At 37.9% G+C, this 27547-nt stretch overlaps 1 protein-coding gene across 5 annotated transcripts; it reads left to right on the forward strand.

Moving 5' to 3' along the window:
* The first annotated feature begins 729 nt into the window (after nucleotides 1–729).
* thg1l (tRNA-histidine guanylyltransferase 1-like) lies at nucleotides 730–27051 on the forward strand. 5 transcript variants are annotated; one of them, XM_073067882.1, is made up of 7 exons: nucleotides 730–837; nucleotides 10150–10393; nucleotides 12627–12803; nucleotides 14195–14364; nucleotides 16843–16931; nucleotides 18494–18601; nucleotides 26505–27051. In XM_073067882.1, the coding sequence occupies exons 2-7, from the start codon at nucleotides 10158–10160 to the stop codon at nucleotides 26664–26666; spliced, it is 942 nt and encodes a 313-aa protein (XP_072923983.1). In that variant the 5' UTR covers nucleotides 730–837; nucleotides 10150–10157; the 3' UTR covers nucleotides 26667–27051. The 5 variants fall into 5 exon arrangements, with proteins under 5 accessions (XP_072923983.1, XP_072923985.1, XP_072923984.1 ...); XM_073067883.1 differs by having other exon boundaries at nucleotides 753–792; XM_073067884.1 differs by lacking the exon at nucleotides 18494–18601.
* Nucleotides 27052–27547: the final 496 nt, after the last annotated feature.

Raw genomic sequence — 27547 nt, forward strand, 5'->3', positions numbered from 1 at the left:
ATGACACCATCAAATATTAAGTTTACAAATTATTATTTCATATAATAGCAGAAGAAAGGCCAAATGTTGTATTGGGCACCAAAGGATTGAGGTGAGATGGCTGGAGCAAAATTGCCCCATTTTACCCTCATTTCTTTTTAAAGGATTAAGTTTTGTGTTTGCCAAGTTTGTCAGTACCGTATTTCACCTGCAATGTCTTTTCTCTGCCTCCCCTTTTACCTGGATTGCTTTATTCGGAGATGCCTCCATTGTGATCATTATTTTATTGTGATCTCAGTCAATGGGATCCTTCTTCACTCAACACTCACTCGCCCTTTTATTAAAGTTTGTTTCGTTACTAACAAACGGATCGAACTTTTTTGAAAAATCATTGGCCCAGCACGTGTCTCGCAGCAGCGTCACAGTCCGGAGGGCGAGTGACGTTGCGATGAGGGGGCGGGGCCCCTGCCGATTACGTAACAAAGAGGTTGAGCCACCGGGTGGTGGGCGTCACCTCCTGGTTACTGGGTTCTGCTAGCTCGAGGGAGAAAATTAATATTTTTGACGGAATAGAGCGAAAGGACAAGGTTTTAAACAGCACATGGAAAACAAATAAATAATTATTAAATAATTCAATTTTACGAGTTAATTTATTGGCGTTTGCGCCTATATAATTTGTTTGTGTATGTTTCGTGGGATGATTGTACCCTCTGTGAGCGTGGTTCCGCCCATAGTGGCCGCGCGCTGCGTGAGGCCTGCGCGTGATTCCGATCGCGGCGCACGCAGGTCGCGTCCTGTCGCGTCCCGGAGGAGGTGAGAGCGGCGCCGGGAGCGGGAGGTCTGCAATATGAGACCGCGGTAAGCTTGGACGGGCCAAGCCTGGATAGGGAGAGGGGCGGGCATGCGAGTTGTGGTGTCAGGTAAATCCGTGCTGATCTGATCAGCTTTCCCTCTCCATGCAGGGTCTCGCCCCGAAACTTTGAAAGCTGTTACCCACCCAATGGATGCAGTTCGGCCCACTGAGTTACTCCAGCAGGTTTCGGTCCCCTGCTGGCAGAGGCGATACAAAATGAAACTCTCCAGGTGTTCCCACTAGAGATGGTTTCAGGACACCTTGTTTTGTTTACAGTTGTAAATACCTGGTGGGCACTGGTTCCTGTTTGCCAATTTGTTACATTCTTACAGTGGGTCAAAAGAATAAAGTGTTTTTGTTGCCGTAGTGTTGCTATTCTCATCTTGACTAGTCTCGTGCAGAATTTCCGTCAGTTTTCTTCCCTGCGGCCTCGTTCAGCCATCGCACTTACGGATATCACAGTGTATTGAGGTCGGAGTAGCTAACAGTAGAAGTGAGCTGTGTGTGTAAGGGAACTGAGTTTGGTGACAGTGGATGGGAGTTCTCCAGAGTTGATGAGGTCAGTGAGGTCAAAATGTTATACCGTGCATTGGGCTAGAATAAGGGAGTGCAGAATAAAGTGTAAAAGCTACCGAGAGAAGTGCAATGTAGGTAAAAGATGAAGTGTAAGATCATAACGAGGGTCAAGAGATCTTCTTGCACAAAAGCTCCGTTCAAGAGTCTGGCAACAGTGTCCTTGAGCTTGGTGGTACGTGCTTTCAGGCTTTTGTATAAATAGTTTTTATTTGCATAGGCCTGCTTCTGTATTGTATAACTACACTGCCCATACAAAGTATTCTTCTTCCCCCCCCCCCTCCGAAGTTCAAGTTTTATTGTTTTACAATATTGAATCACAGTGGATTTAATTTGTCTTTTTTGACACTGATCAACAGAAAAAGACTGGTGTTAAAGTGATCTAAATTAATTACTGATATAAAGCACAAATTAATTGATTGCATAAGTATTCACCCCCTTCAAATCTGTCTTTAGTAGATTCATTGTGGCAGCAATTACAGCCTTGAGTCTGTGTGCATAGGTATCTATCAGCCCTGCAGATCTGGACATTTGCTATTTTTATCTATTTGTCTTTACAAAACTACTCAAGCTCCATTAGGTTGCATGGGAACCATGAGTGAACAGCTTTTTTCAAGTCCAGCCATAAATTCTCAATTGGATTGAGGTCTAGACTCTGACTTAGCAACTACAGGATATTAACTTTGTTGCTTTAAGCCATTCCTAAATAGCTTTGGCTTTATGTTTGGGGGTCATTGTCTTGCTGGAAAACAAATCTTCTCCCAAGTTGCAGCCCTCTTGCAGAATGAATCAGGATTTCCCTGTATTTTGCTGCATTCATTTTACCTTCTACCGTCACAAGCCTGCTGCACTGAAGCATCCCCATAGCATGATGCAGCCACCACCAAGCTTCAGGGTGTGATGGTGTGTTTTTGATGTGTGGTGTTTGGCTTGTGTTAAACATAGCGTTTAATCTGATGACCAAAAAGCTCAATTTTGGTTTCATCATCCCCAGAACCTTCTTCCAGCTGACTTCAGAGTCTCCCACGTGCCTACTGGCAAACTCTAGCTGAGATTTCATGTGACTTTTCTTCAACAGTGGCTCTCCCATAAAGCTACAACTGGTGAACTACCCGAGTAACAGTTGTATGCGCAGTGTCTCCCATCTCAGCCACTGAAGCTTGTAATTCCTCCAGAGTTGTTATAGGTCTCTTGGTAGCCTCCCTCACTCTTTCCCTCTTGCATGGTCACTCAGTTTTTGAGGATGACCTGTTGTAGATGGATTTACAGCTGTGCCATATTCTTTCCATTCCTTAATAATTGACTTAACTGTACTCCAAGGGATATTCAGTGACTTCAAAGATTTTTTTGCATCCATCTCCTGACTTTTCAGAGTTGCTTGGCGTGTTCTTTTGTCTTCATGGTGTAGTTTTTGCCAGGATACTGACTCACCAGCAGTTGGATCTCTCTCTCTCTCTCTCTCTCTCTCTCTCTCTCTCTCTCGCTCTTTTCACGGCAGTTGCCACCCAGCTTAATGGTGCATTACCACCTCCTTCTGTTCTGGAGTATGCGATGGACTCGCATTCTAAATCCCTTCACCCAATCGCAAACATACACATACCCTAACCTACACTTTATCCTCCCCATCCTAGTACCCTATTTCTGTTTATCCATCATATCCTATAAAAAAACCCTGTACCCCTTAAGAAAGCTAAAAATACCCTGACCTGTGTTCTCTCACCCATGCCCAGCAACCCTTTTAATGTGAATTCCTGCACCCCCAATTCCCTTAGATTAATTCTCATCATCTCTCTGTATCCCATACTTCCTGCAACTCAGAACTACATGTTCTACTGACTCCTCTTCCTGACATTCCGCACACAATCCTGTCTGGTGTTTCCCTATCAATTTCAATGTTTGGTTTAGTGCACAGTGCCCCAGCCTTAACCTAGTCCACACAATTTCCTCTCTTCTGTATCTACTTCCTACCCTAGTACCTGCAACACTTTTTTGTATTTGATATAAATGCCTCCCTTTCCCCTCCCTGTCCCATCTTTCTTGCCACATTTGGTTAATTTTTTCCCAGATTACACACTTAACCTCTGCTTTACTGATACTAATGTGCATTTCTATATTTTCTTTCTTTATTGCCCTCTTTGCCAACTCATCCACCCTTTCATTGCCCTTCACTCCTACATGAGCTGGAACCCATAGAAATTTAACCTGACCTCCCTGATTTGCAACTCTTGTGACTGACTGAAGGACTTCATGAAGTAATATCTTGCCGGCTGTTTGAGTGAGAAGACCTTAAACTTGCTAGTACTGAAGATGAATCTGAGCATATCAACGCTTTGACTAGTTTAGTTTTCTCCACCCAACGCAACCAATACTGCCATCATCTCCACTGTATACACCGCTAACTTATCAGATGTTCTTCTGCTGATTGCAATTGCTTTTGCTGGTATAGCCACCCCAAACCCTGTCACTCCTGTCTCAGGTTCCTTAGCACCATCTGTATAGACCTGAGTATAATCACTATACTTTTCCATCACATGACAGCTAAATGCACTTACCAAATCAGTTTTATACTTTCCTTTTTACCTCTAACAAATGCCAGTCTACATCAGGCCATACCAGCTTCCATGGAGCTACAACCGGATAAATTACTGAAGGACTTATCCTTAGATCAAACACTCCACATGATCTTGCAATATCATTCCCTACCCAACTAAAGTTTTCCCTCTGAAACCTCCCATTTTCCCAGGACTCCTGCAACACTCCTTTAGCAGGGTGAGAATCATTGTGTCCTTGCAAATTAACCCAGTAGTTTGCCATCAATTCCATCCTTCTTAATTCCAAAGGCATTATTCCCATTTCTACCTGCAGGGCTGATACTGGTGATGTTTTAAAAGCCCCACTGCACACTCTCAAAACTTGAGCCTGAATCACATCCAGTTTCCTTATAAGAGACCTAGCTGCTGATCCATATGCTACACTTCCATAATCCAACACAGATCTTACTAAAGCTACATACATTCTCTTTAATGCTGAACAACTTGCTCCCCATTCCCTACCAGTCAAACATCTCATCACGTTTATTACTTTTTTACATTTCTCCTCAACTTTCCTGATATGGTCTGCCCATGTTAATTGTGAATCAAATATAACTCCCAGAAATTTAAATGATCCAACCCTTTCTAATTCAATCCCATACATCCTTAACTTCTTCCCTACTTCAATTCTTTTCCTAGTGAAAAATACAGTTTGAGTTTTTTCCACTGAAAATCTACATCCCCAATCATAACCCCACTCTACCACTTCATCAATTGCTCCTTGTAGTTTCCTGATTATATGCTCCGTGTTCCTGCCTCTTTTCCACAAGGCCCCATCATCTGCAAACAGTGACCTACCTATATCCACTGGTACCTTTGTGAAGACATCATTGATCATAATGATGAAAAGTAATGGGCTAATCACACTACCCTGAGGTGTGCCATTTCCCACTATGTACTGTTTTGATAATTCTGATCCAATCCGAACTTGAATTTTTCTACCAAACAAAAAATCTCCCCAAATAAATCTCCCCAAATAAATCTTCTACCAAATAAAAACTCTCCCTCCAAACCCCATCTTGTGCAGTTTAATTAATAATCCTTCCTTCCACATCATATCATAGGCTTTTTCAATGTCAAAAAACAGTGCAGCTACTGATTCTTTATTTGTCTGGGCCTTTCTTATTTCAGTCTCTAACCTTATCACTGAGTCCATGGAATTCCTTCCCTTCCTAAAACCACTCTGATAACTTGCCAGCATTCCTCTCTTCTCAAGATCATATGATAACCTTTCAGTTATCATCCTTTCCATTACCTTACATATATTTGATGTTAGTGCTATTGGCCTGTAGCTAGTGGGTTTTGACGGATCCTTGCCAGGTTTCCTTATTGGAATTACTACTGCTTCTTTCCATGCACTTGGTAATCTTCCCTCCTCCCACACTCTGTTATAAAAAAGCAGTAACTTCAAGAGCGCTCCTTCTCCTAGATTTTTTAGCATAACATAGCATATTAGATCTTTCCCTGGGGAGGTTGGTCTCGATCTCTTTATTGCTCTCACCATTTCTGCCAAAGTAAATGGATCATCAATTATATCATGTTTCTTTCCTCCTGTTTAACACACCTGGGTATTGACTCATTGTTCTTTCCCTTCTCCTTCTCCCTTCTTCAGACAAATTTTCTGAACTATGTATCTTTACAAATGACTTGGCCATGATCTCAGCCTTATCCCTGCTGGAGACTGCTGTTTCTTCCTCAGATATCATTACTAGATACTCCCAATCCCTTCTATCTCCCCCCCATCCTCTTAATCATTCCCCATACCTCTCCCACAGGCGTCGTTCTTCCTATTTTGTTGCAAAAACTCCTCCAACTTGCCCTTTTAGCTTGATGTATAGTTCTTCTCACCACTGCCTGTGCCTTCTTATATTGAATCAAATGCTGCATATTATGGGTTCTTTTAACTAGCCTGAATGCTGTATTTCTGTTTTTTACAGCCTGACAACATTCCTTTGTCCACCATGGCACTAGTTTTCTATTCATCCTATTTTTACTCCTGGGTATTGATCCTTCTGCTACCATAATAATTGCTGAAGTCACCTGACTGTTTAATTCATCTATATCTCCAGAAATGTCAATCTTTGTCAATGCTTCTTCACTTAACTTCTGGAACTTACCCCAATCTGCTTTTCCAAACACCCACTTTGGGACTCCCCCGCCTGGTCTTATTTCAACTCTCACCCACTGAACATAAAACTGGGTAGTGATCACTGCCTACTGTTGAAGCAGTCCAAACTCCCCAGTTACTAATGCCAGACACTAACGTAATATCTAATACCGATTCAGTTCCTGTTGTTAGGTTTATCCTTGTTCCTCTACCATCATTCATACATACCAAATCCCTTTCTTCCATCAAATCTTCAATTACCGTTCCATTTGAATCTGTAATCGGATCCCCCCATATTGTGCTGTGAGCATTGAAATCTGCACACCACACTACTTTGTCTATTTTGTCCTTGTATCCTTAGTAGGCTGTCCAAATCCAACCTTTTACATGGATTGTAGTAGTTAATTATAACCACTCCCTCCCCTCTCTCCCATATTTCCACCACTATGTATTCCTGATCGTCTCCTTTTTCCAGTACTCTATACGGTATACCTTGCTTGATTAACATAGCACAACCTCCTCCTCCCCCTAGATTTCTATCTTATCATTGTATACCCATGTACCACAAAGTCTAAAGCTGGTTTCAACCAAGTTTCCTGAATACACACTACATCCGGTTTTACAATCATTTCCTTAATAAAGTCCTTAAATTCCTGGCCATTGGCCAGTAAACTCCTTGCATTCCGTTGCAAAAGAATGACCATAATGAGTACTAACCAACCTATGACATTTCCTGGCTTGACTGATTAGTGAGGTTCTCCCTCACTTCTTCCCATGTCAGTCCTACTAACCCTAAATGGTTTACTGCTGCTTTGACCACCAGCTGAATTTTGTCATTTTTTGACTTTATCTCTGCCGTACTATTAATGACTCCTGCAATGAATGTTACTAGAGCTTTTTTCCCCCACATAAATCCTGTCATTTACTCTTCGCTGCATCTCTTGCATCCCTATTACTCTCTGGTTATTAGGAGCATTATTCTGTTCTCTTGACATTCTTACAGCTTCTGCATAAGTGATCTTTCTTTACACTCTTATTTCTTGATTTTATTCTCCCGTCTCATAACCTCACACCCACTGTACGCCACATTATGAGCTCCTCCACAATTACAGCATTTTGGTTGGACTCCTGTTCCGCACTTTCCATATTCATGATCATCCCCACATCTAGCACATCTCCTCTGCCTTTTACAGTTTTTAGCTATGTGTCCAAACCTTTGACAATTATAGCACCTCAGTGGCTTTGGCACATATACCCTTACTGGGTAACTCATGAAACCCAGGAACACTTTCCTTGGAACTCTTTCTTCTTCAAATTCAATCAATACTGTTTCACTTTCCTTTTTCATTCCCTCCTTTGTTGTTTTCAGTCTTAGAACATTAATTACTTCCCCCCTTTGATATTCCTTTTCAACTCTTCCATGTTTATACTCATTGGTACACCCGTGATCACTCCTTTACAACCACCATTTTGTGCTCCCACCCTCCCTGTATATTCCACCTTGCATTTTCCTATCTCTTTTAGCTTGAGTGCTTTCTCAAGTTGTTCCTCATTCACACATCTTACCAATAGATTGCCACCATTAAGGACTTTTGCAAATACTATTTCCCCTATCTTATTTGCCAGAGTTGTTGTTAGCACAAACGGGTTAATTTTCTTCATGTGTCCTTGCACCTTCTCATTAAACCTAATTATGACAACACCTCCTCTCTGAACTTGTTCATCTTCCTCACTTTCAGAACTCTCTTCATTGCCATTTCTTAATCTTTTATTCCCTTTGTCTCGGTTTTCATTCATCCATCCCCTCACTATCTCCTTATTCCCTTTATTTCTCCCTTCACAATAATCCATTTCTCCCCGCTGCCTACCTCTGATCCCAAATCCCTATCCTTCTCCACTCTCTTTCCCTCAGCCCCTCCTCTCACCTTGTCTGCCATTACCAGACCCAGGCAACCCCCTCCCAGCAATTCCTACTCCTTCCCCACTCTCTTTCCCTCAACAAGTTCCAAACCACTTTCACACATGCACCAACTCCGAACCCAGCTCCAGCCAGACCCGCCGCAGCAGCAGTTGGACCTTCTCGCTACTGGTGTATTTTTACTCCCAATCAATTGAAACATCTTTATTGCACACAGGTGATCCCCATTTAACTAATTGTGTGATTTCTAAAACCAGCTGGCAGCGCCAGTGACGATTGTGTATGTCATATTAAAGGGGTGAATACTTGTGCAATCAATTTTTTTGTTTTATATTTGTAATTAATTTAGATCACTTTGTATAGATCTGTTTTCACTTTGACAGGAAGGAGTCTTTTTCTGTTGATTAGTGTTAAAAAAGCCAAATTAAATCCATTGTGATTCAATGTTGTAAAACTATAAAACTTGAAAACTTCCAAAAGGGGGAGGGTTGAATACGTTTCCTGGGCACTGTATATAATACTATGAGTGGAAAACTGCTTTGACCCACCCCTCTGCACCTTGCCCTCCCCCCAACTGAACTACTTATTCATCTGGCTAATATCAAACCCCAGCTGATTTATTTTAATGAACAACAGACAACGCTGAAGTGAAAAAATCATCCACTCCTTTGCTGTCTACGAAGCCACTCCTAACACCATATCAGCACATCATTGTACCAAGTACTGTCTATTGTCTGTGCTTCTCCCTATCGATGCTGCCTGGCCTGCTGCGTTCCACCAGCATTTTGTGTGTGTTGCTTGAATTTCCAGCATCTGCAGATTTCCTCGTGATAGCGAGCCAAAATCGATTTGGAGGGGGGAAAATCTTGTACACGCCTACGCACTTACGTGCTTACGTACGTACATGCATACGCATGTACACGCATAGGCACACAACTGCCCGCACAAGGCTTCACGGTCATGGTAGTCTTTCTTGGGGTAAACACAAGTATAAAGTGGATGTCTTTTTTTTGTAAAAGCGAAAATCCTCTTTGGTTAGCAAAAACAGATACTAAAATAGGTTTTTCATAACAGCGAGCTGTCGTAAAGCAAACGTTTGAAAAATGGGGGCCACCTGTATCTCAGACTGCCAAGGCAATAGGTTAAAGATATCGGTGAACACTCCAGCCAGTTGACAGCACAGGTCTTTAGTACTCAGCCAGGTACCTCATCTGGGGTGGATGCTTTCTGTGGGTTCATCCTCCTGAACAATGCTCTGGCATGGGCTTCGGAGACTAAAATCACAGGGTTATTGGGGGTTGTGGGGTTTGTCCATGTTTTGACAAGTTTTGAGCTCATCTGGAGTGAAGTCTTGTCGTCACTAATGTCAGTTAGTTTCACTTAGTAAGAGATAATATTATTCATCTTGTTGAGTGTTTCCAGCATTTTCTTTTATTTTGTATTTCCATAATCTGTATTTTTTTTTGTTTTTATTGCTTGATTTGTGGCAAAGAATCTTTCAGTGATTGTTTTTCATTTTTATTCGTGGCATGGTTTCCAGTCTTCATGTTTGGTATAAAAGAAATTACATCTTGTAATCAATTTATTCCACAAATAATGATTGGCCAGTAAATGAGTCATCATCTTCCTTTGAAATAAGGGTTTGTCAGTCTGATTTTTCATGGGTGGAAGCATGTTTAAGAGGGTCCATGATTGCATCTCGTCTGTTGTCCCTGAAGAAATTACTGTTCCAATTTTCTCTGTTCTCTTTATATGTAGATTACTTTCTTTTCCTGTTCAATGACATTAAGCAAAACTGTGTGTTTAAGAAATTAGCATGTCTCACCTCTATGTGTAAAGGAAAGGGTTTGGTATTCCAAATAAGATGCATAGTTTACATTCCACTCCACCCCCCAACAACCCCAATTTGGAGAAAGTATCAGCTTGTCAAAATAACTAAATTGGAATGTAGGACTTGATGCACATGCAATTATAGACCCAGACATGCATGCTGTTATTTTAGGTGAAACATTAGGTATGTTGTTTATTGTTGTGGAAAGCACTTTATACAAATTGCTTGGTGTTGTAACTGAACAAAATTAAACTTGAAACTTTGTCTCAGAGACTGACAATCAACTTTGTTATTCAGGGTGCCTAATGCTGTATAGTTCATCCTTGGGTCGACTATCAAGAGCTGCTGTTCAAGTTGGTCTTTCCAGGTGTTGTAGGAGAACCAGCGAAGTTAAACATTTTTTCCTTAAGGTTATTCCTCCAACTACATGCAGAACTATGGCTAAAAGTAAATTTGAATATGTTCGTAACTTTGAAGCAGATGATACTTGTCTACAAAACTGCTGGGTTGTGGTTCGACTAGATGGCCGAAATTTTCACAAGTGAGTAGACAGCAAATATTTGTACAATAGATGTTGCTAAACTGTAGTTAAAATCCTCGAATGCATTTAGGATTTGTGTAATCCATGAATTCAACTGCTTCAGTCAACTGTTGTTTATAACCTATCTTGCATCAAGTCCTGTCAGCCATCAATACTATGCTTGCTGGCATTGACTCTTGGTTATTTAGCCTTTGGGACTGTCCCACTATTCCATGCCAGCATCTTTACTAGGTTTTGAACCACAAGAATTATTGTGGAATACAGGGAAGTGTGGAAATTTGTCTCTGAATACCTGTAGTAAACCATTAAGATGTAGGGCATCAGGTCATAGGATTTATTACACAGAAATGGATCATTCTGTCCATGTTAGTGTGTATGCTCCAGTTCATCTCTATACAACTATTCTTACCTAAATTTTTCAGTGTAACCCCATCTCCCCTTCTACCTCTTATAATTGTTCAGCTTTTTCTTAAATGGATTTATGCTATTCCCTTCAACCACTCCATGTTCCCAAGTTATTTATTCCCAATACTTTTTGGGTAAAGTTTCTCCTGAATTCCCTATTGATGGAATTCTTCTCCACAAGTTCAAATAATCTCTCTGTATCTACTCTATATGAATATTTCATAATTTTAAAGACCTTCACTTGGTCACTCTCCAGCTTTTTCTCAGGATGAATGGCTCAACCTGTTCATTCCTTCTGGCTACGTATTGCCATCATTTCTGTTATCACCTCTGCACACTCCACAGAGCCTCTGTAGTCTTTATATAACATAGCACTGCATATACTGCACAGTACATTTCATTGACTAACCCAAGTTCATGATGGGTTTAACACAAGTTCAATTTGCTGGGATTAACTCATTAATCCCTCATTAATTTTCTCATTTTCATTAGACCGTTTTGGTTGTCTATAATTTATTTTGTTTCTCCTGTCTTCTGAACAGCAGGTGTAAAATTTAACTTTTGTCATTTGTGTTTCCCATAATTCCCACCTATATCTGCCTGTAAACAGTAGACTTCTGTTGCTCTTTTTCTGTGATACCAATGTGTAAAATTACTTGCATTTTGTTTAATTTTTCATGCCAATTTCTATTTTTTCCTTTATTAGTTTCTTAGTCATCTGCGAATAAAAGAAAATTTATCCTGACATCCAGGCTTATGACTCTTCGGAATATATAATTTTCTTTTAAGCTGAAGCAATACTTCTCTAATAATTCCTAGACATTTCTGGTGGAGTTCTTGTTTCTTAAAAATGCTTGAACTATTCTCAATGTATGCAGCTACTTACTTATTTAGTTAAATCAAATTTCCCAGTCTAGTCCAGTCAATCTGATTGGCTCTGTTTAATTTTAAGACTCAAGACATAACCACATCACTCTCAGTCAACATTGGTAAACTGGTTTATAATTGTCACAGGCATTGAAATACAGTGGAAAAACATTAATCAGCATGCTATTTTATACAGTTCATTTAATCACCTCAGTGCATTGAGGTAGTACAAAGGGAAATGGTAATAGAATGCAGAATAAAATGATACAGAAAAAGTGCTGTGTTAGCAAGTAAGTAATAAGGTGCCATAGTGAGGTAGATTGAGGTTTGAGGGGACAAGGCGACTGTTCAATAGTCTGATAACAGTAGGATAGAAGCTTTCCTTGAGCCTGTTGTTTCTATCATATTTGGATCACTCTTCCCCAGAGAATACTTTAGCATAAGATTACCAATTAATTCTTATTGCACAATACTAACATCTAAATAAGATGTCACCTAGCTTGTTCTCTTTAAGTTGCTATCCCCATTTACTTGCTGTGGCATGGTAGCATAGTCATTAGCACAATGCTTTACAGTACCAGTGACCTGGGTTCATTTCCCGCCACTGCCTGCAAGAAGTTTGTATGTTCTTTCCGTGGCTGCTTGGGTTTCCTCCAGGTGCTTCGGTTTCCTCCCATGGTCCGAAGATGTACCGGTTGGTAGGTTGATTGGTCATTGTAAATTGTCCTGTGACAATTCGGTCAGCACTCCAAACCGCGAGCAATTATTTTAGTAACCCATTTTCGAGATTATTTTGTTCCCGAATTAGTGCTTCTCTTTTTGTGCTTGGAATAGTTCCAAACATTTTGCAGCCTTAACAAGTGTGTTTACATTGTATATTCATTCTAGTGTGTGAACAGGGTTATTGCTGTTTCAAGAACCCAGTATTTTAGCAGTTCTTGTATTTATTTTATGATTACAGATTTGCAGATCGGCATGGTTTTAAAAAGCCCAATGATGAGCGAGCCCTTCATTTGATGACCAAGTGCGCAACGACTGTCATGGAAGAACTGAATGACATTGTAATTGCATATGGCCAAAGTGATGAATATAGCTTTGTCTTCAAAAAGAGAAGTAACTGGTTCAAGAGAAGAGCAAGGTGCAATTTGCAGAGAGGCTGGGAGCTAACCTGGCTTTGTTCACAGCATCAAAAAAAGTTAATCGGATCCCAAGTGTTAAAGTGAAAAATAATGCATCTTTATCAAATCCAAGTTCCAAAAACAGGAGGAGAAACTTGAGAGATGAGAGCTTTTTCTAGGGAGATTAAAGGGATCTGATGGTATTCATTATTAAGTTTTTGATGAACTCGGTGAGGAAAAGTTTCTATGAGTTAACAACTTAGTAAGTAGAAGACACAACTTTTAAGATTTTCCTGTTGAAAAGCAGGAATTATAAGAAGTGGGGTAAGCGAACCTCTTAGGTTGTTTGCCATTCAGTTAGTTCATTACTGGTTCATTTGTTAATTCCATTGACCTACCTTAGATCTGTATTCCTTTTAGTCCCCAATAATGAATTTATTTTCAATATACCTTGAACTTCAACAGTATTTTGAAGGATGGAGTTCAGTATATCTGAACTGTTATCTATGTACAAATGCATCCATGAACAGCTATCTTAAATTTTATCTGTTTTCATCTTCCCTGATCAAGATTATAGAGTAGAACAAGAGAAACTGAAATCATTTAATCATCCTTTTTAAAAACTTCTCTCATCCCTTCATCTGTTTAGGGATATGAAGCTGATTTGTTTTATAACTTCACCTTTCCAGTTCCTCTGTTGCCACCAAATACTTTGACAGTTGAGATAAAATTAATGGACTGATGGGTTGTTTCCCTTATACTAAAATTACCTCTTTGAAGTTATTTTAGAATGCTTGATGGACAGTGCTATGTGAATTGGATTTTGATAGGACATGCACTTTATGATGCAAGATTAAATGAATTAAATTTTTACTAATTACTATGTCACCCTGATCCTCATTCAAGTGATTCTGAACCATTGAACCAAGCCGTTAAACCACCCTTAATAATTAGGCATCCTGTTTCCTAGCACAAATTACTGTGCTTCCTAGCAACTGGTTTTTCTCTCAACTTTGAGAGAAACTGAACCCACAAAAACAGGGTGTAGATAACTCTGCATAAGGCAGGCATCTAACTCGGGATCTGTTTGATTCAATTTGCGTTGTATCTGAACCATGGACTGATTGGCTTAGTGATTCAAGGAGGTGCTTATAATCCACAAATCTCCTCCCAGAAGCTCCATATCTTCTGTACCTTTGTCTCTCATTTACTTCTCTAAGTACCTCTGATTCATCAGTGTGTGGCAAGTTTCACATGCTAATCACATTGGATTACTAAGGCTATATATTAGGTTACTGAAACCCTAGGTCTACCTATTCATTTTAAAGAACTTAATGTTAACTAAAAATGGTCAAACAGTGACTAAAAGTTATTTATGTTTGATTAATTTACCTCTCCTCTCTTCCAACAGCAAATACATAAGCCATGTGGTCTCCCAGTTTTCTTCCAGCTTTGTTTTCTACTGGAAAGATTTCTTTAAAGATGAGCCTCTCTTATTTCCACCTGGGTTTGATGGGAGAGTTGTTCTGTATCCCAGCAACCAGAATCTCCGTGACTACCTAAGCTGGAGACAGGCTGACTGTAAGAAACAGACTGTTTTCTATTTGTAGTTTAATATGTATTTTTTTTAATGCTTCTCAATCTCTGGTTCAACAGTTTAAGGCTAAATATATTTTGGACCATTCTAAAATACTGTCACTCCCCAGTGTCTGAAAGGACCTTGCAAAATATATTCTCTTCCTTTCCTTTCCTCCTCTTTCTTTCCAGTCCTGATGAAGGGTCTCAGTCCGAAATGTTGATGGTTTACTCTTTTTCATAGATGCTGTCTGGCCTGCTGGGCTCTGCCATCATTTTGTATGTGTGTTACTTTGTAAATATATAGCACAGCAGTGAGACAAACCCTCTGGGTTGCCATTGTTCATGTGAGCCATGAATAGAGCTTGTGAATGAATTAACTGGCATGGTAGTTCTATTTTATGGTGAGTGGGGACGTTGACTTGTGCATATGGCTGTGTGTGTGTGATGAATACAGCATGTCTGAGACAACTTGCCTTTACAATAATGCTGTGTTGCATTTGGAGTTGGCCAGTTTAGTCCCCTAATTGCAGGCCCAACAGACAAGACATGACAGTACAAACTAGGAGACTTTTTTTGTTTTGTTTTTAAGATCATGTGTCAGTTTCAGCAAGACCAAGGAATTGATTTTGGAATTCAGGAAGGGGAAGTCAAGAGAAAATGCTCCAGTCTTCATTGAGTAGTTAACATGGAAAGCATGAGCAGCTTTAAGCTCCTGGATATCAGCATCACAGAGGATCTGTCCTGGTCTCAACACATTGATGCAATCATGAAGGGATGCCAGTTGCTTTACTTTGTTAGGAGTTTGAGGAGATTTATCATGTCCATAAGACAGAGATGCACAATTAGGCCATTTGACCATCGAGTTTGCTCCACCATTCAATCGTGTCTGATCCTCTTTTTGCCTCGTTAATCCCACTCCCTGTAACCTTTGATGCTGTGTCCAATCAAGAACCTATCAAGCACCCAGTACACCCAACAACCCAGCCTCCACAGTTGCTGGTGGTAATAAATACCACAAGTTCACCACCCTCTGGCGAAAGAAATTTCTCTGTATCTGTTTTAGTTGGACACCCCTCAATCCTGAGGCTGTGCTCTCTTGTCCAAGACTTTCCCACCATGGGAAACATCCTTTCCACATCTGTAGTGTAGGCCTTTCAACATTCGAATACTCCCTCAACTCCCTATTGTATCAACAATAGATACTCCCTCATCCTTCTAAATTCCAGTGAGTACAGATCCAGAGCCATCAAGCATTCCTCGTATGATAACCCTTTCATTCCCGGAATCATCCTTATAAACCACCTCTGAACCCTCTCCAATGACAGCACATCTCTTCTTAGGTGAGGAGCCCAGAACTGTTCACAATACTCAAATGTGAGCCCTCAGCAGTGCCTTGTAAAGCCTCAGCATCAGATCCCTGCTCTTGTATTCTAGACCTCTTGAAATGAATGCAAATAATTGCATTTGTCTCCTCACCAATGACTCTACCTGCAAGTTTAGGGTGTTCTGCAAGTCCCAAGTCCATTTGCATCTCAGATTTTTGAATTTTCTCCCCATTTAGAAAATAGACTGCACATTTATTTCTACTAACAAAGTGCATGACCATGCATTTTCCAACGTTGTATTTTATTTGCCACTCTCAACTTAATCTGTCTAAGGCCTTCTGCAGTCTATCTGTTTCCTCAACACTAACTGCCCCTCCACCAATCTTCATATCATCTGCAAATGTCAACAAAGCCATCTATTCCATCATCTAAATCATTGATATACAGCATAAAAAGAAGTGGTCCCAACACCAGCCCCTGTGGAACACCACTAGTCACAGGCAGCTAACCAGAAATTATTCCCAGTCGCTGTCTCCTACCAGTCAACCACCAAGGACTGGCAGATTTCTCAAGATGTGTGGTGGAAAGCACTCTGGTTACATTACACCCTGGTATGGGGGCTCCAATGCACAGAATTGCAAGAAGCTTCAGTTGCTCCATCACAGGCACAGCACTCCCCACCATCAGGACATCTTCAAGAGGTGGTTCCTCGAGAAGGTGGTGTCCATCATTAAGCACCTTCAGCATTCTCGTTACTACCATCAGTGAGGAAGACCCACACTTAGCTATTCAGAAACGGCTTTTTCTCCTCTGCCATCAGATTTTAGAACAGTCAACGAGCACTACCTCATTATTTTTTTTTGCATTGTTTATTCATAGCAATTTTATGTCTCTGCATTATATCGATGCTGCAAAACAATAAATTTCACATCATGTAGGACATATAAATTTGATGCTGAAGTGAACTTAATTGTAAAATTGTAACAATTGTAAAATTGTTAAATTTGCTTCCAGTTGGTAGGATTTTGGTCCCTTAGCACTATTCAGTAGAGAGCTTGTAGGTTCCTTAATTGAACTTTTTGCTATGTGTTCTTTGCAAAGCTGCATAATTTCTGTTTTTACATAGAATTCAATTAATACTCACTTTCATTAATAGGTCACATCAATAATCTTTATAACACAACGTTCTGGGCCCTTGTGCAGCAAGGTGGTTTGTCTAATAGCGAAGCTGAAGTGAGGCTGAAGGTATGTATTCTAACTTGTGCCGTGATTTGGCTAGGGATCATTTGTTTTATTTAGCAGTTAAACATGTATTTATGTATACATTTCAAACTCTGGGCTGGAAAATTCTGGGCTTGATAATTTCCTGCAAGTATGCTTATTTGGCAATGTTCTTTCCATTGTTATTAGCTCCAGGATTAAATGGTCCTACTTGATTGGTTCTGAGCTTCTGATTGCAACTCCAATACTTTGATAGTCATTTAAGCTATGGACCTGTTGGTTCAAAGTTCCTCCCAGCACCTATTTGGCGCATCAAGTAGCGACCTTGCCATTTCTGTAGCGTTTGTCCGTTTTACAAGGACGAGTTGTAGCTCGATGCTCAACCTAGCACGGATGTTAAGCATACAAGGAGCCAGCTGGATTCGAACCCAGGATTTCTTGTGCTGAAGTCCATTTGCCAATACCACCAGCATAGACATAGGGCCTACTGGACTGGAATTAAATAGTTTAAGTATTTGTGAATCTCTGACATTAACAAATATTCAAAATACTTTAAAAATTGCATTATCAAATCCTTTTCAGAACTAATTTCTCTAGAATAAATACACTTAGCTTAAATCAGGTAAATTATTTGAATCTGTCCCTCCCCTTTGAACTGTTGCTAAGCCTCCACCAGATCTAAATCAGTCCAGTCTTAGCAAGCAGATTCCTCACCCTTTTCTATCCAAACAACCTTGCCAATGAAGACCCAATCTATCATACTGTGGTGCTTCCACACTATCAGAGTGACTCTCACTGGCATTTGCTTTGTGGAGCAATATCTTGTGACATGGAGCTTTGGATCATCTGCCAGTTTAAGTCTTTGTTCCACTTGTACTCTAACTTCTCGGTCCTTGGTTTCATGGGAATGGTGTAGAGTCATTGTTAGCTTGAACAATAGTGGCCCATCTTTTCATTAGGAATGTTGCTTTGAGCATAATTTCAGATAATGAACCTGTTAATCACCTTGTACTTTCCCTTTATCAGCCTTTTGTAAACTTGTTTCGTAACTCTTCCCTTTATTCTTGAACCAAAATTTTAAAATAGTCTTATCCTTCTACTTCCTGTGCATGTAAAATATTATAAATATATTTTCAGTTGTGATGAATGGCCTGATTTTTTAACTTCCCTCTTCCTCCATAGTTGCTGCCTGGCCTGCTGTGTAGATGGGATATTTTCTTTCTAATTTTCCATTTGTATTATTTTACTTTGGTATGATCTTATTTTCAGAGCAAAATAAGATGTTCCCTTGGTGTTGCAAAAGACTGCAAATGTTGGAATCTGGAGGGAGAAAGGAAACACAGAAATGGTTCAGAAACATCAACTGTCCATTTCTCTTAGATCCTGCCTGATCTACTGAGTTCCTTAAGCAGTTTTTTTTGTTGCCCTTCCCTCTTTGACAGCACCTTGCTCTTTATTTATCATGACCAAAAGCAGCTTGTTTTCATTTGTAGGATTCAGTTCTGCAAAAGGATTGTTACCAAAAGTAATTGATATGTATGAAGTTTTTTAAAAAAATGTAATGTGAACTTTTTTTCTGTGTACAGGGCACTGTTGCAGGAGACAAAAATGAGATTTTGTTTTCGGAGTTCAGTATTAATTATAATACCGAGCCTGAAATGTTTAGGAAAGGAACTGTACTGATATGGCAAAAGGTGAGGACTGTAGTATAAACTTGGAATATCAACCATATTACCATTCCAACATTGGCTGTTGGCTGTTTATCCTATTTGTAAGATCAAAGTAATTGGTGAAATTTATTTTTTTGTTTGTTAATCACTTGTAAGGCTCTGGGTTTAGAATATTTGAAACTTTCCATTGCACTCCAAACAAAAAAAAAATCTACTTCTGCTACTGTGAATATCATTCTACAGCCTTTAAAGTTCACTGCTAACTGTTCTGGCTTCTTGCATTGGATTATGTACTGGAGCTCCATAAATCCAGCAGAGGAAATGTGCAAAAGGTGAATGGACATGCTCTGTATTATTTGTTTCTTTAAAACAAAAATCATTGGCAGAGAACATATTGCACCACTGGATAAGAGCATGGATAATCTTTGTTTAACTCTGCTTTCCCCAAAACCTTGTGTTTCTCCTTTCAGAAGCTACAACTCTAGGCTGTGAATTATAGAGACTTGGAGACCTTGAATCAAAAAGAAATTCCTTCTCAAATTGGGCAACTCCTTATCTTGAGCTATATTGCCCCATTGCCCACCCACCCCAACTCCCCCCACCTCAATTTCTAGATTCTCGTTTATAGTCCCATTTAAAAAAAAATAAATCTAAATTACCTCACGTTAATGTTCCACAATCAGTCTGATATTGTATACAAATTGCTTGTGTATATGGTGCCAAAACTTGCACAGAAAAATTTTGAATTACCTTGAGGACAGAAGACGTCACAAACACCAATTGTTTTATTTTCTTGCGTAAGCTCTATCTTTTACAATATAGGTGGGGATTTGCTGTATGGAAATGGGCTGCAGCATTTCATACTTTAAAATAGTGATTTTGCTTCTAAGATAGTTAATTAAACTATAAAATTGAAGAATTCTAATCATTGTGAGGGTCTTCTCTTTAAGTTACCAGTGTAAGAAATAGTCTACCAAGGCTGTAGGTTGAGTATCAGAGTTTTCCTTCCAGACAGATTGTCTGGCAAGGCTAACTAGGTCCATCTACCCGAGTTTGGAATCAAGAGTTGGACTTTTCCTTGGCATGCTGCCAGCCTAGGCTATTGAACCCAACCTGCCCACCCAGTTATACCGCTGGACACGGACGCCTCGTGAAGGCATTGCTATCACAGGAGAGGCCATATGTGAATAACCTCCAGCCTGGTCTTGTGGCAATCGCTACACCTGGAAAGGAGAGGCTATGGGAGGCGCTTCGCCTTTCTTTTTTTAAATATTATTTATTTATTGAATTTTAGAGATTACAAAGAATAAAATAGTAAGAAAAATGATATTAACCCTCCCCCCCTTAACCCTTATCTAAAGAAAGAGAAAAAAAAAAGAGAAGAAAGATTGCCTGGATATCGGAGGATCCCCACATGCTCCATGGAGTTCAAAATAATTTTGATATTTATTTTCACTTTCCCCAATTACTATAATTTTATCTTCAAAGGACCTATGTATCTAATCCTATCTTTTGTAAGTATGGTGACCAAATTTTCAAAAATATATCATATTCATTTCTTAGATTATACGTAATTTTTTCAAGTGGAATACAACTATGTATTTCATTATTCCAACGATCCATAGTTAAATTTAAATCAGATTTCCAAGTAACTGCGATAACTTTTTTGGCTACTGCCAAAGCAATTTTTATAAATTTTTTCTGATACTAATTCAGTTTAAATTTCGTTATTGTCCCTTCAATGTCTCCTAATAAAAATAATAATGGACTATATGGGAGTTGTACTCCAATAATTTGTTCCAATAAAAGTCTTAAATTAATCCAAAATGATTGAATTTTAAAACAAGACCAAGTAGAATGTAAAAAAGTACCAATTTCTTGTTTACATCGAAAACATTGGTCAGACATATTTGAATTTAATCTATTTTCTGTGGTGTTATATATAATTGATGTAAAAAATTATATTGTATTAATCTAAGTCGAACATTTATTGTATTTCTCATACTATCAGAACATAATCTTGACCAATTTTTTCCATCAATTTTAACATTCAGATCAGATTCCCATTTTTGTCTTGATTTATGAATTCCTAATTTAATTGTCTGCTTTTGAATCAAATTATACATACAAGATGTAAATTTTTTAATTTTTCCTTTCTGAATTAATATTTCTATTTCACTAGGTTTTGGCATCAACATTGTTTGTCCCAGCTTTTCTCGTAAATAGGCTTTTAATTGAAAATAACAGAAAAGAGTGTTATTTGATATTTTATATTTATTTTTTAATTGATCAAACGACATCAATATACCTCCTTCAAAACAGTCACCTATATATTTAATCCCCTTTTGAAACCAATTATGTAAAAGTTTATTATCCATTGTAAAAGGAATAAGCCTATTTTGAATTAAAGTCCTTTTTGCTAATAAAGATTTCTTTATCTCATCGTCCATATTTACCTTATTCCATAAATCAATCAAATGTCTTAATATAGGAGATTCTTTTTTTCCCCGTATCCATTTGGATTCCCATTTATATATAAAATCTTCTGGTATATTTTCTCCTATCTTATCTAATTCTATTCTAATCCATGCCGGTTTTTCTTCATCAAAAAAAGACGCAATAAATCTAAGTTGATTTGCTTTATAATAATTCTTAAAGTTTGGAAGTTGTAACCCTCCTAAATCAAATTTACATGTCAATTTTTCCAATGATATTCTTGACATCTTTCCTTTCCAAAGAAATTTCCTTACATATTTATTCAGTTCTTGAAAAAACTTCTGAGGTAATTGTATTGGTAAAGTTTGAAATAAATATTTCAATCTAGGAAATATATTCATTTTTACAGCATTAACTCTACCTATTAATGTTATTGGTAACATCATCCATTTATCAAGATCCTCTTTTATTTTTTTTAATAATGGCAAATAATTTTGTTTATGTAAATTTTTTACATCATCATTAACTCTAATACCTAAATATTTTATCCCATTTATTGACCATCGAAATTGAGTTGCTAATCTACATTGATTATAATTTCCTTTGGTAAGGGGTAAAATTTCACTTTTATCCCAATTTACTTTATAACCCGATACTTCTCCATATTCTTCCAATCTAAAAGATAATCTTTGCAAAGATTGCAATGGGTTTGTTAAGTAAATCAAAACATCATCAGCAAATAAGTTAATCTTATATTCTTCTTGATTAACTCTAAAGCCTCCAATATCTGAATCTGTTCTAATTAATTCAGCTAATGGTTCTATTGCCAATACAAATAAAGTAGGTGATAGTGGGCAGCCTTGTCTAGTTGACCTCGTTAAACAAAATGGTGTTGAAATCTGACCATTTGTAACTACTTTAGCTTGAGGATTAGTATTTAAAATTTTAATCCATTGTATAAAAGATTTTCCTAATTCATATTTTTCCAATACCTTAAATAAAAAATCCCATTCCAATCTATCAAATGCTTTTTCTGCATCCAAAGCAACTGCCACACTCATTTCCTCTCTTTTTTGTGCCAAATGAATTATACTAATTAACCGGGTTATATTATCCATTGATTGTCTATTTTTAATAAAACCTGTTTGGTCCATATGTATTATTTTTGGTAAATATTTAGATATTCTATTAGATAAAATTTTTGCTATTATTTTATAATCTGTATTCAATAAAGAAATAGGCCTAAATGATGCTGGTTTTAAAGGATCTCTATCTTTTTTTGGCAATACAGTTATGATCGCTGTTAAAAAAGATTGTGGGAGTTTATGCATTCTTTCCACTTGATATATTAATTCCATAAAAGGAGGAATTAATAAATCTTTAAATTTTTTATAAAACTCAGGAGGAAAGCCATCTTCTCCTGGAGATTTATTACTCTGAAGTGATCCTAAAGCTTCTTCAACCTCTTTTAATGTAAAGGGCATATCTAATCCTTTCTGTTCTTCCAAATTTAATTTTGGAAGGGTTATTTGTGATAAAAATTTATCTATCTCAGCAATCTTATTTTTTGATTCTGATTGATATAGTTCAGTGTAAAAAATTTTTAAAGTTTCATTAATTTCTAAAGGCTTATAAGTAACCTTATTTACACTTGTTCTAATTGCATTTATTGTTTTAGAAACCTGTTCTGTTTTCAACTGCCAAGCAAGAATTTTATGTGATCTTTCACCTAATTCATAATATTTCTGTTTAGTTCTCATAATTACTTTTTCTGTACGATATGTCTGGAGTGTATTATATTGTAGTTTTTTATTAACAAGTTGTCTTCGTTTTTCTTCTGTCATGTGTCTTTGAGATTCTTTTTCTAACTTTATAATATCTTTTTCCAACTGATCTATTTCTGCTGCGTATTCCTTCTTAATTTTAGATGTATAACTTATAATCTGACCCCTTAAATATGCTTTCATCGCTTCCCATAATACAGTTTTATCCTCTACTGAATGTAAATTTGTATCCAAAAAAATTGAATTTGTTTTTTCATAAAATCACAAAAATCTTGACATTTTAATAGAATTGAATTAAATCTCCATCCTTATCCATTCCTCCTTATCGAATCCAATCGATTCCTCCTTATCCATCATTATCATTGTCATTATCAAGGGAGAATGATCTGACAGTATTCTTGCTTTATATTCCACACTTTTCACTCTATCTTGAATATTTTTTGATAGTAAAAAAAAATCAATCCTTGAGTAAGTTTTGTCTATTTGAATAAAATGAATAATCTCTTTCTCTTGGATTAATTTTTCTCCATATATCAATCAGGTTTAAATCTTTCATTAATAATAAAGTTAATTTTGTTACTTTTGATTTTGTAGCAACTTTAGTTGACCTATCCAAAACTGGATCCAAACAAAAATTAAAATCTCCACCTATTAATATTTTATCATGTGCATCAGCCAATTTCAAAAAAACTTCTTGTATGAATTTTGCATCATTTTCATTTGGTGCATAAATATTCATAAAAGTCCATAATTCTGAAAAAATTTGACAATGTATAATTACATATCTCCCCCCAGAATCAACTATTACATTTTGTATTTTAATTGGTAAAGATTTATTAACCAAAATTGCAACTCCTCTTGATTTTGAATTAAATGGAGCTGCAATAACATTTCCAACCCAATCTCTCTTTAATTTCTTATGTTCTGTTTCTGTTAAATGCGTTTCTTGTAAAAAAGCTATGTCTCCTTTCATTTTCTTAATATATGTTAAAACTCTTTTTCTTTTCACAGGTCCATTAATTCCATTAACATTAAAACTTAATAAATTAAGCAAATTAATCATTCATAATACCTTGGGAACTCTTTAAAATTCTCCATGTTGCTATGAGTCTCTCCCCAACCATCCAGGCAAAAAAGAAGAAAAATATAAATAAGATAACTAATATATAAGAAAAAAAAACCGAAATACCCCCCCACTAATGTTGCGAATAAAAAGAACACAACATTACCCCCCCCCCCCATTTTACGGATCATGGCAGTCGCCATGATTGTACACGTGAAACTCGCAGCCATCGATCAGGAGCTCCTCCAGCTCCCCTGCAAAAAGAAATAAAAATATATATCAATGAAGGAAAAAAAAGAAAATAATTAATGTCTCTACTCCCAATTAATTCTCCTCGACTATTTTTTCTTTATAAATGTCCTTCAAGTCCAACCTTGTTTCAATCTTCATCATTAGTCCATTTCATTTCTATAATTCTTTAGTCCTCTTCATGAACATCAGGTAGTTCTTGTACAAATTTCTCCGCTTTCCGGTAGTCAACAAAAAAACTTCTTTCTCCATTTTCCAGGAAAATTATCAATTTTGCTGGGTAGCTCAATAAAAATTTATAACCCTTTTCCCATAAAGATTTTTTCACTGGATTAAATTCTTTCCACCTCTTCAGAAGATCGTAACTTATGTCTGGATAAAAAAAAACTCTTTTCCCTTCAATTATCAATGGCCCATTTCTCTTTTTAGCACCCTGAGTAGCTGCCTTCAAGATCATTTCTTTATCTTGATACCTTAAGCATTTTATCAAAATTGATCTTGGATTTTGATCTTGTTGAGATCTTGGTCTTAAAGCTCTATGTGCTCTTTCAATTTCAATTACTTGACTTCCTTCTTTCATTTCCAAAATTTTCGGAATCCAATCTTGAAAGAATTTTATTGGATTTTCTCCCTCTGTACCTTCCATAAGACCAACAATTTTAATATTATTTCGTCTACTAGAGTTCTCAAGCGTATCCATTTTTTCAAACATCCGTTTTCTTTCTGCTGTCCAGACAAGATTATCATTTTCTATTTTTTCAGTATTTTCTTCCACTTTTACTTCCATCTTTAACTTCCTTCTCCATCTTCTTTTGTTTTTCCACCACATTATCAAGTGTATTCTGTATCCTTTTTATATCTATTCTTGTAGCTTTTAATTCATTCGTCATATCTATTCTTGTAGCTTTTGATTCTTTCATCATATCTGTTCTTATAGTTTTTAATTCATTCGTCATATATATCAGGATATCTTTTATGTCTCCTTTAATCTCTTTCTTCTTTTCCTCTTCTTCCTCCTCCGAATTTCCCAAAGAGTCTATTTCTACTTCCGATCCAGATCCAATTTCACTTCCAGCCGTAGTTGGGATTTGTAGTTTTGTTGATATCTTTCCATACATACTTTCGCGCATGCGTTCCTTCCGTTTCTTCTTAGAGACCGCCGACATTGCTGCAAATTCCTTCCCCTCATCATCAGAAGTGCCATGCACTTCGCCGGGAGGAGATCCAACTTGAGTCCGATGCTTCGCCGAAACGGTTAGGCCTTTTTCCCCACCGATTTGCGCAGTCTTCGAAGTAGTAGCTTTCTTCTGTTTCAATTTAGGAGCCATATCAAAAGATAATCCCGAGTTACTTATAAATAGTTTCTAATAGATATTTGTTAACTCTTCTTCATTTAAACCCTATTTCATTACTTTTTACGAGGGAGCTGGATTTCCAACGTCTCGACCCTACGTCATCACATGACGCGCCCCCCCCCCCCCCCGCTTCGCCTTTCTTAAGTGAGCAGGACATCCAGCCCAGGACTCAATCGCCCCCATGTAAGATAGCAAGCACATACAAATGATCAGTCTCACAAATAAATAAAGTCCAAAACCCTGAGTTCATAAATGTTGTAGCAAGCACGTACAAAATATTAGTCGCACAAAAAAAAATATATAGTCCAAGACCGAGTCCATTAACATAGCAATCTGCAGTCGAACACAATACAGCTTGTCTTCTGCCGAGCGAACACTGGGGGCAGCACTGACTGCAGCATGGAAGCTGTGAAGAGGTGACATCACTGCTTGAGGCCTAGTCCTCGATGTGACCGAGGCCATGCAGCTCCCCTGCCACCCACCAATAAATCAGTGAATCAGACTTGCAGCATTCCACATTAACAATTTCCAGCAGGGTCTTGTGAACACAACAAAATTGACCAAGATGATCACTTGCTATGAGACTGCCCACCATCTTCACACACTGACTCGTCTGCCTCTGTTGCAGGCAGCAGCGCAATTTGTATGAAGTCCAGATCCTTCAGTTTCTCCACCATCAAGCAACTCGCTTAATGTCCAACAGGGTCCTGTGATCATAGATGTATTTTAAAAAGGACAATAATACTTCTGTTTGACCCACTATTGCCACACTCTTACCAGCTGCTTTCAGTTGTTGGAAGTTGCAAATTGACAGTCCTTACAGTGAATTCATAAAGTGAAATTTATCTTTAAGTAGGACAATCTTGTTGGATATAAATATTCTTTGCTTGTGTTACATATTAAACATTGTATTACATATTTGGGATGAAATTCAGACATTATATGTTTGCAAAACTAAAAATTTTACCATTGCTAAAGAAAATGCATGTTTTTTCCCCAACTTAATTTTATTTTGATGTTTTTCTCCCCCCCCCCCCAAGGTTGAAGAAGCTACTGATAAACTGATCATAACTCCTGCTACACCTGAGGGGAGAAATGTCGTGGTTAAAAGGACTCGCAATAAAGTTCTCCCGTTACATGTAGATATAATTGGAGATGGATTTTGGGAAGAACATTTGGAGATCCTTGCTGAGAATAGCTAGACTGAAAGCTTTGCTTCCCATAACTCTTGAAGTTTATTCACAAGTACTGTACTGATGCCATGGGTATCTTGCGCAGGTGGTCATTTTTGGTATTAATCTGCTACATTTTTGGAAAGGAGGGTGCATCCTAACACAGCCTGCTTCCAACATTGACATGTGGAACTTCAATGAAGTACACTGGATAGTATGCAAGCAGAAATAGGAATTCCTCTTTGGCTAATAAATGAATGCTAAGGATAAGTATTTTTGGAAGAGACTGCAAAATGTGGGGTGGTGCCCTGATTCCAGTTACAGTTGAATGTATAGATATCCTCTTAATGTTTTACCATTTCACTGCAGATGTTTTGACAATTTTCATTAAAATAAGTCTTTTTGTATCGTGAAAGTTGGTTAACTATTTTAAGTATGATTTTTAGTATGCAGTATTAGTTAAAACTGTCTGATCTCAAACTGGGCATTTGGAGCTGGCTTATCTATTTCACAGTTTAAAAAATAACAGGGCCTTGTTTTAACATTTTGCAAAGGTCAATTTAAACCATTCTTTCCTATACAGCCCTCCCATTTTTCTATCATTCATGCGCTTATTTAAGTGTTTCTTAAATGCTCCTAATGTATCTAGCTCTGCTAACAACCATGTTAGAGCATTGCACACACACAGCACTCTGTGTATTTAAAAAGAAATTACTTCTGACATTCCCCCCCCCCCCACCACCTTACTTTCCTTCCATCAGCATTAAAATTATGTTCCTTTGTATTAGTAATTTCCACCTTGGCTATCCACTAACTATCTTATTATATGTACACCTCTATCAAGCCAACTTCCCCCCCCCCCCCCCCCTTGCTCCAAGTAGAAAAGCCCTAGCCCATTCAACCCATCTTCA

Source organism: Hemitrygon akajei, chromosome 15 (assembly GCF_048418815.1).
Source record: "Hemitrygon akajei chromosome 15, sHemAka1.3, whole genome shotgun sequence".
NCBI classification, from domain to species: domain Eukaryota; kingdom Metazoa; phylum Chordata; class Chondrichthyes; order Myliobatiformes; family Dasyatidae; genus Hemitrygon; species Hemitrygon akajei.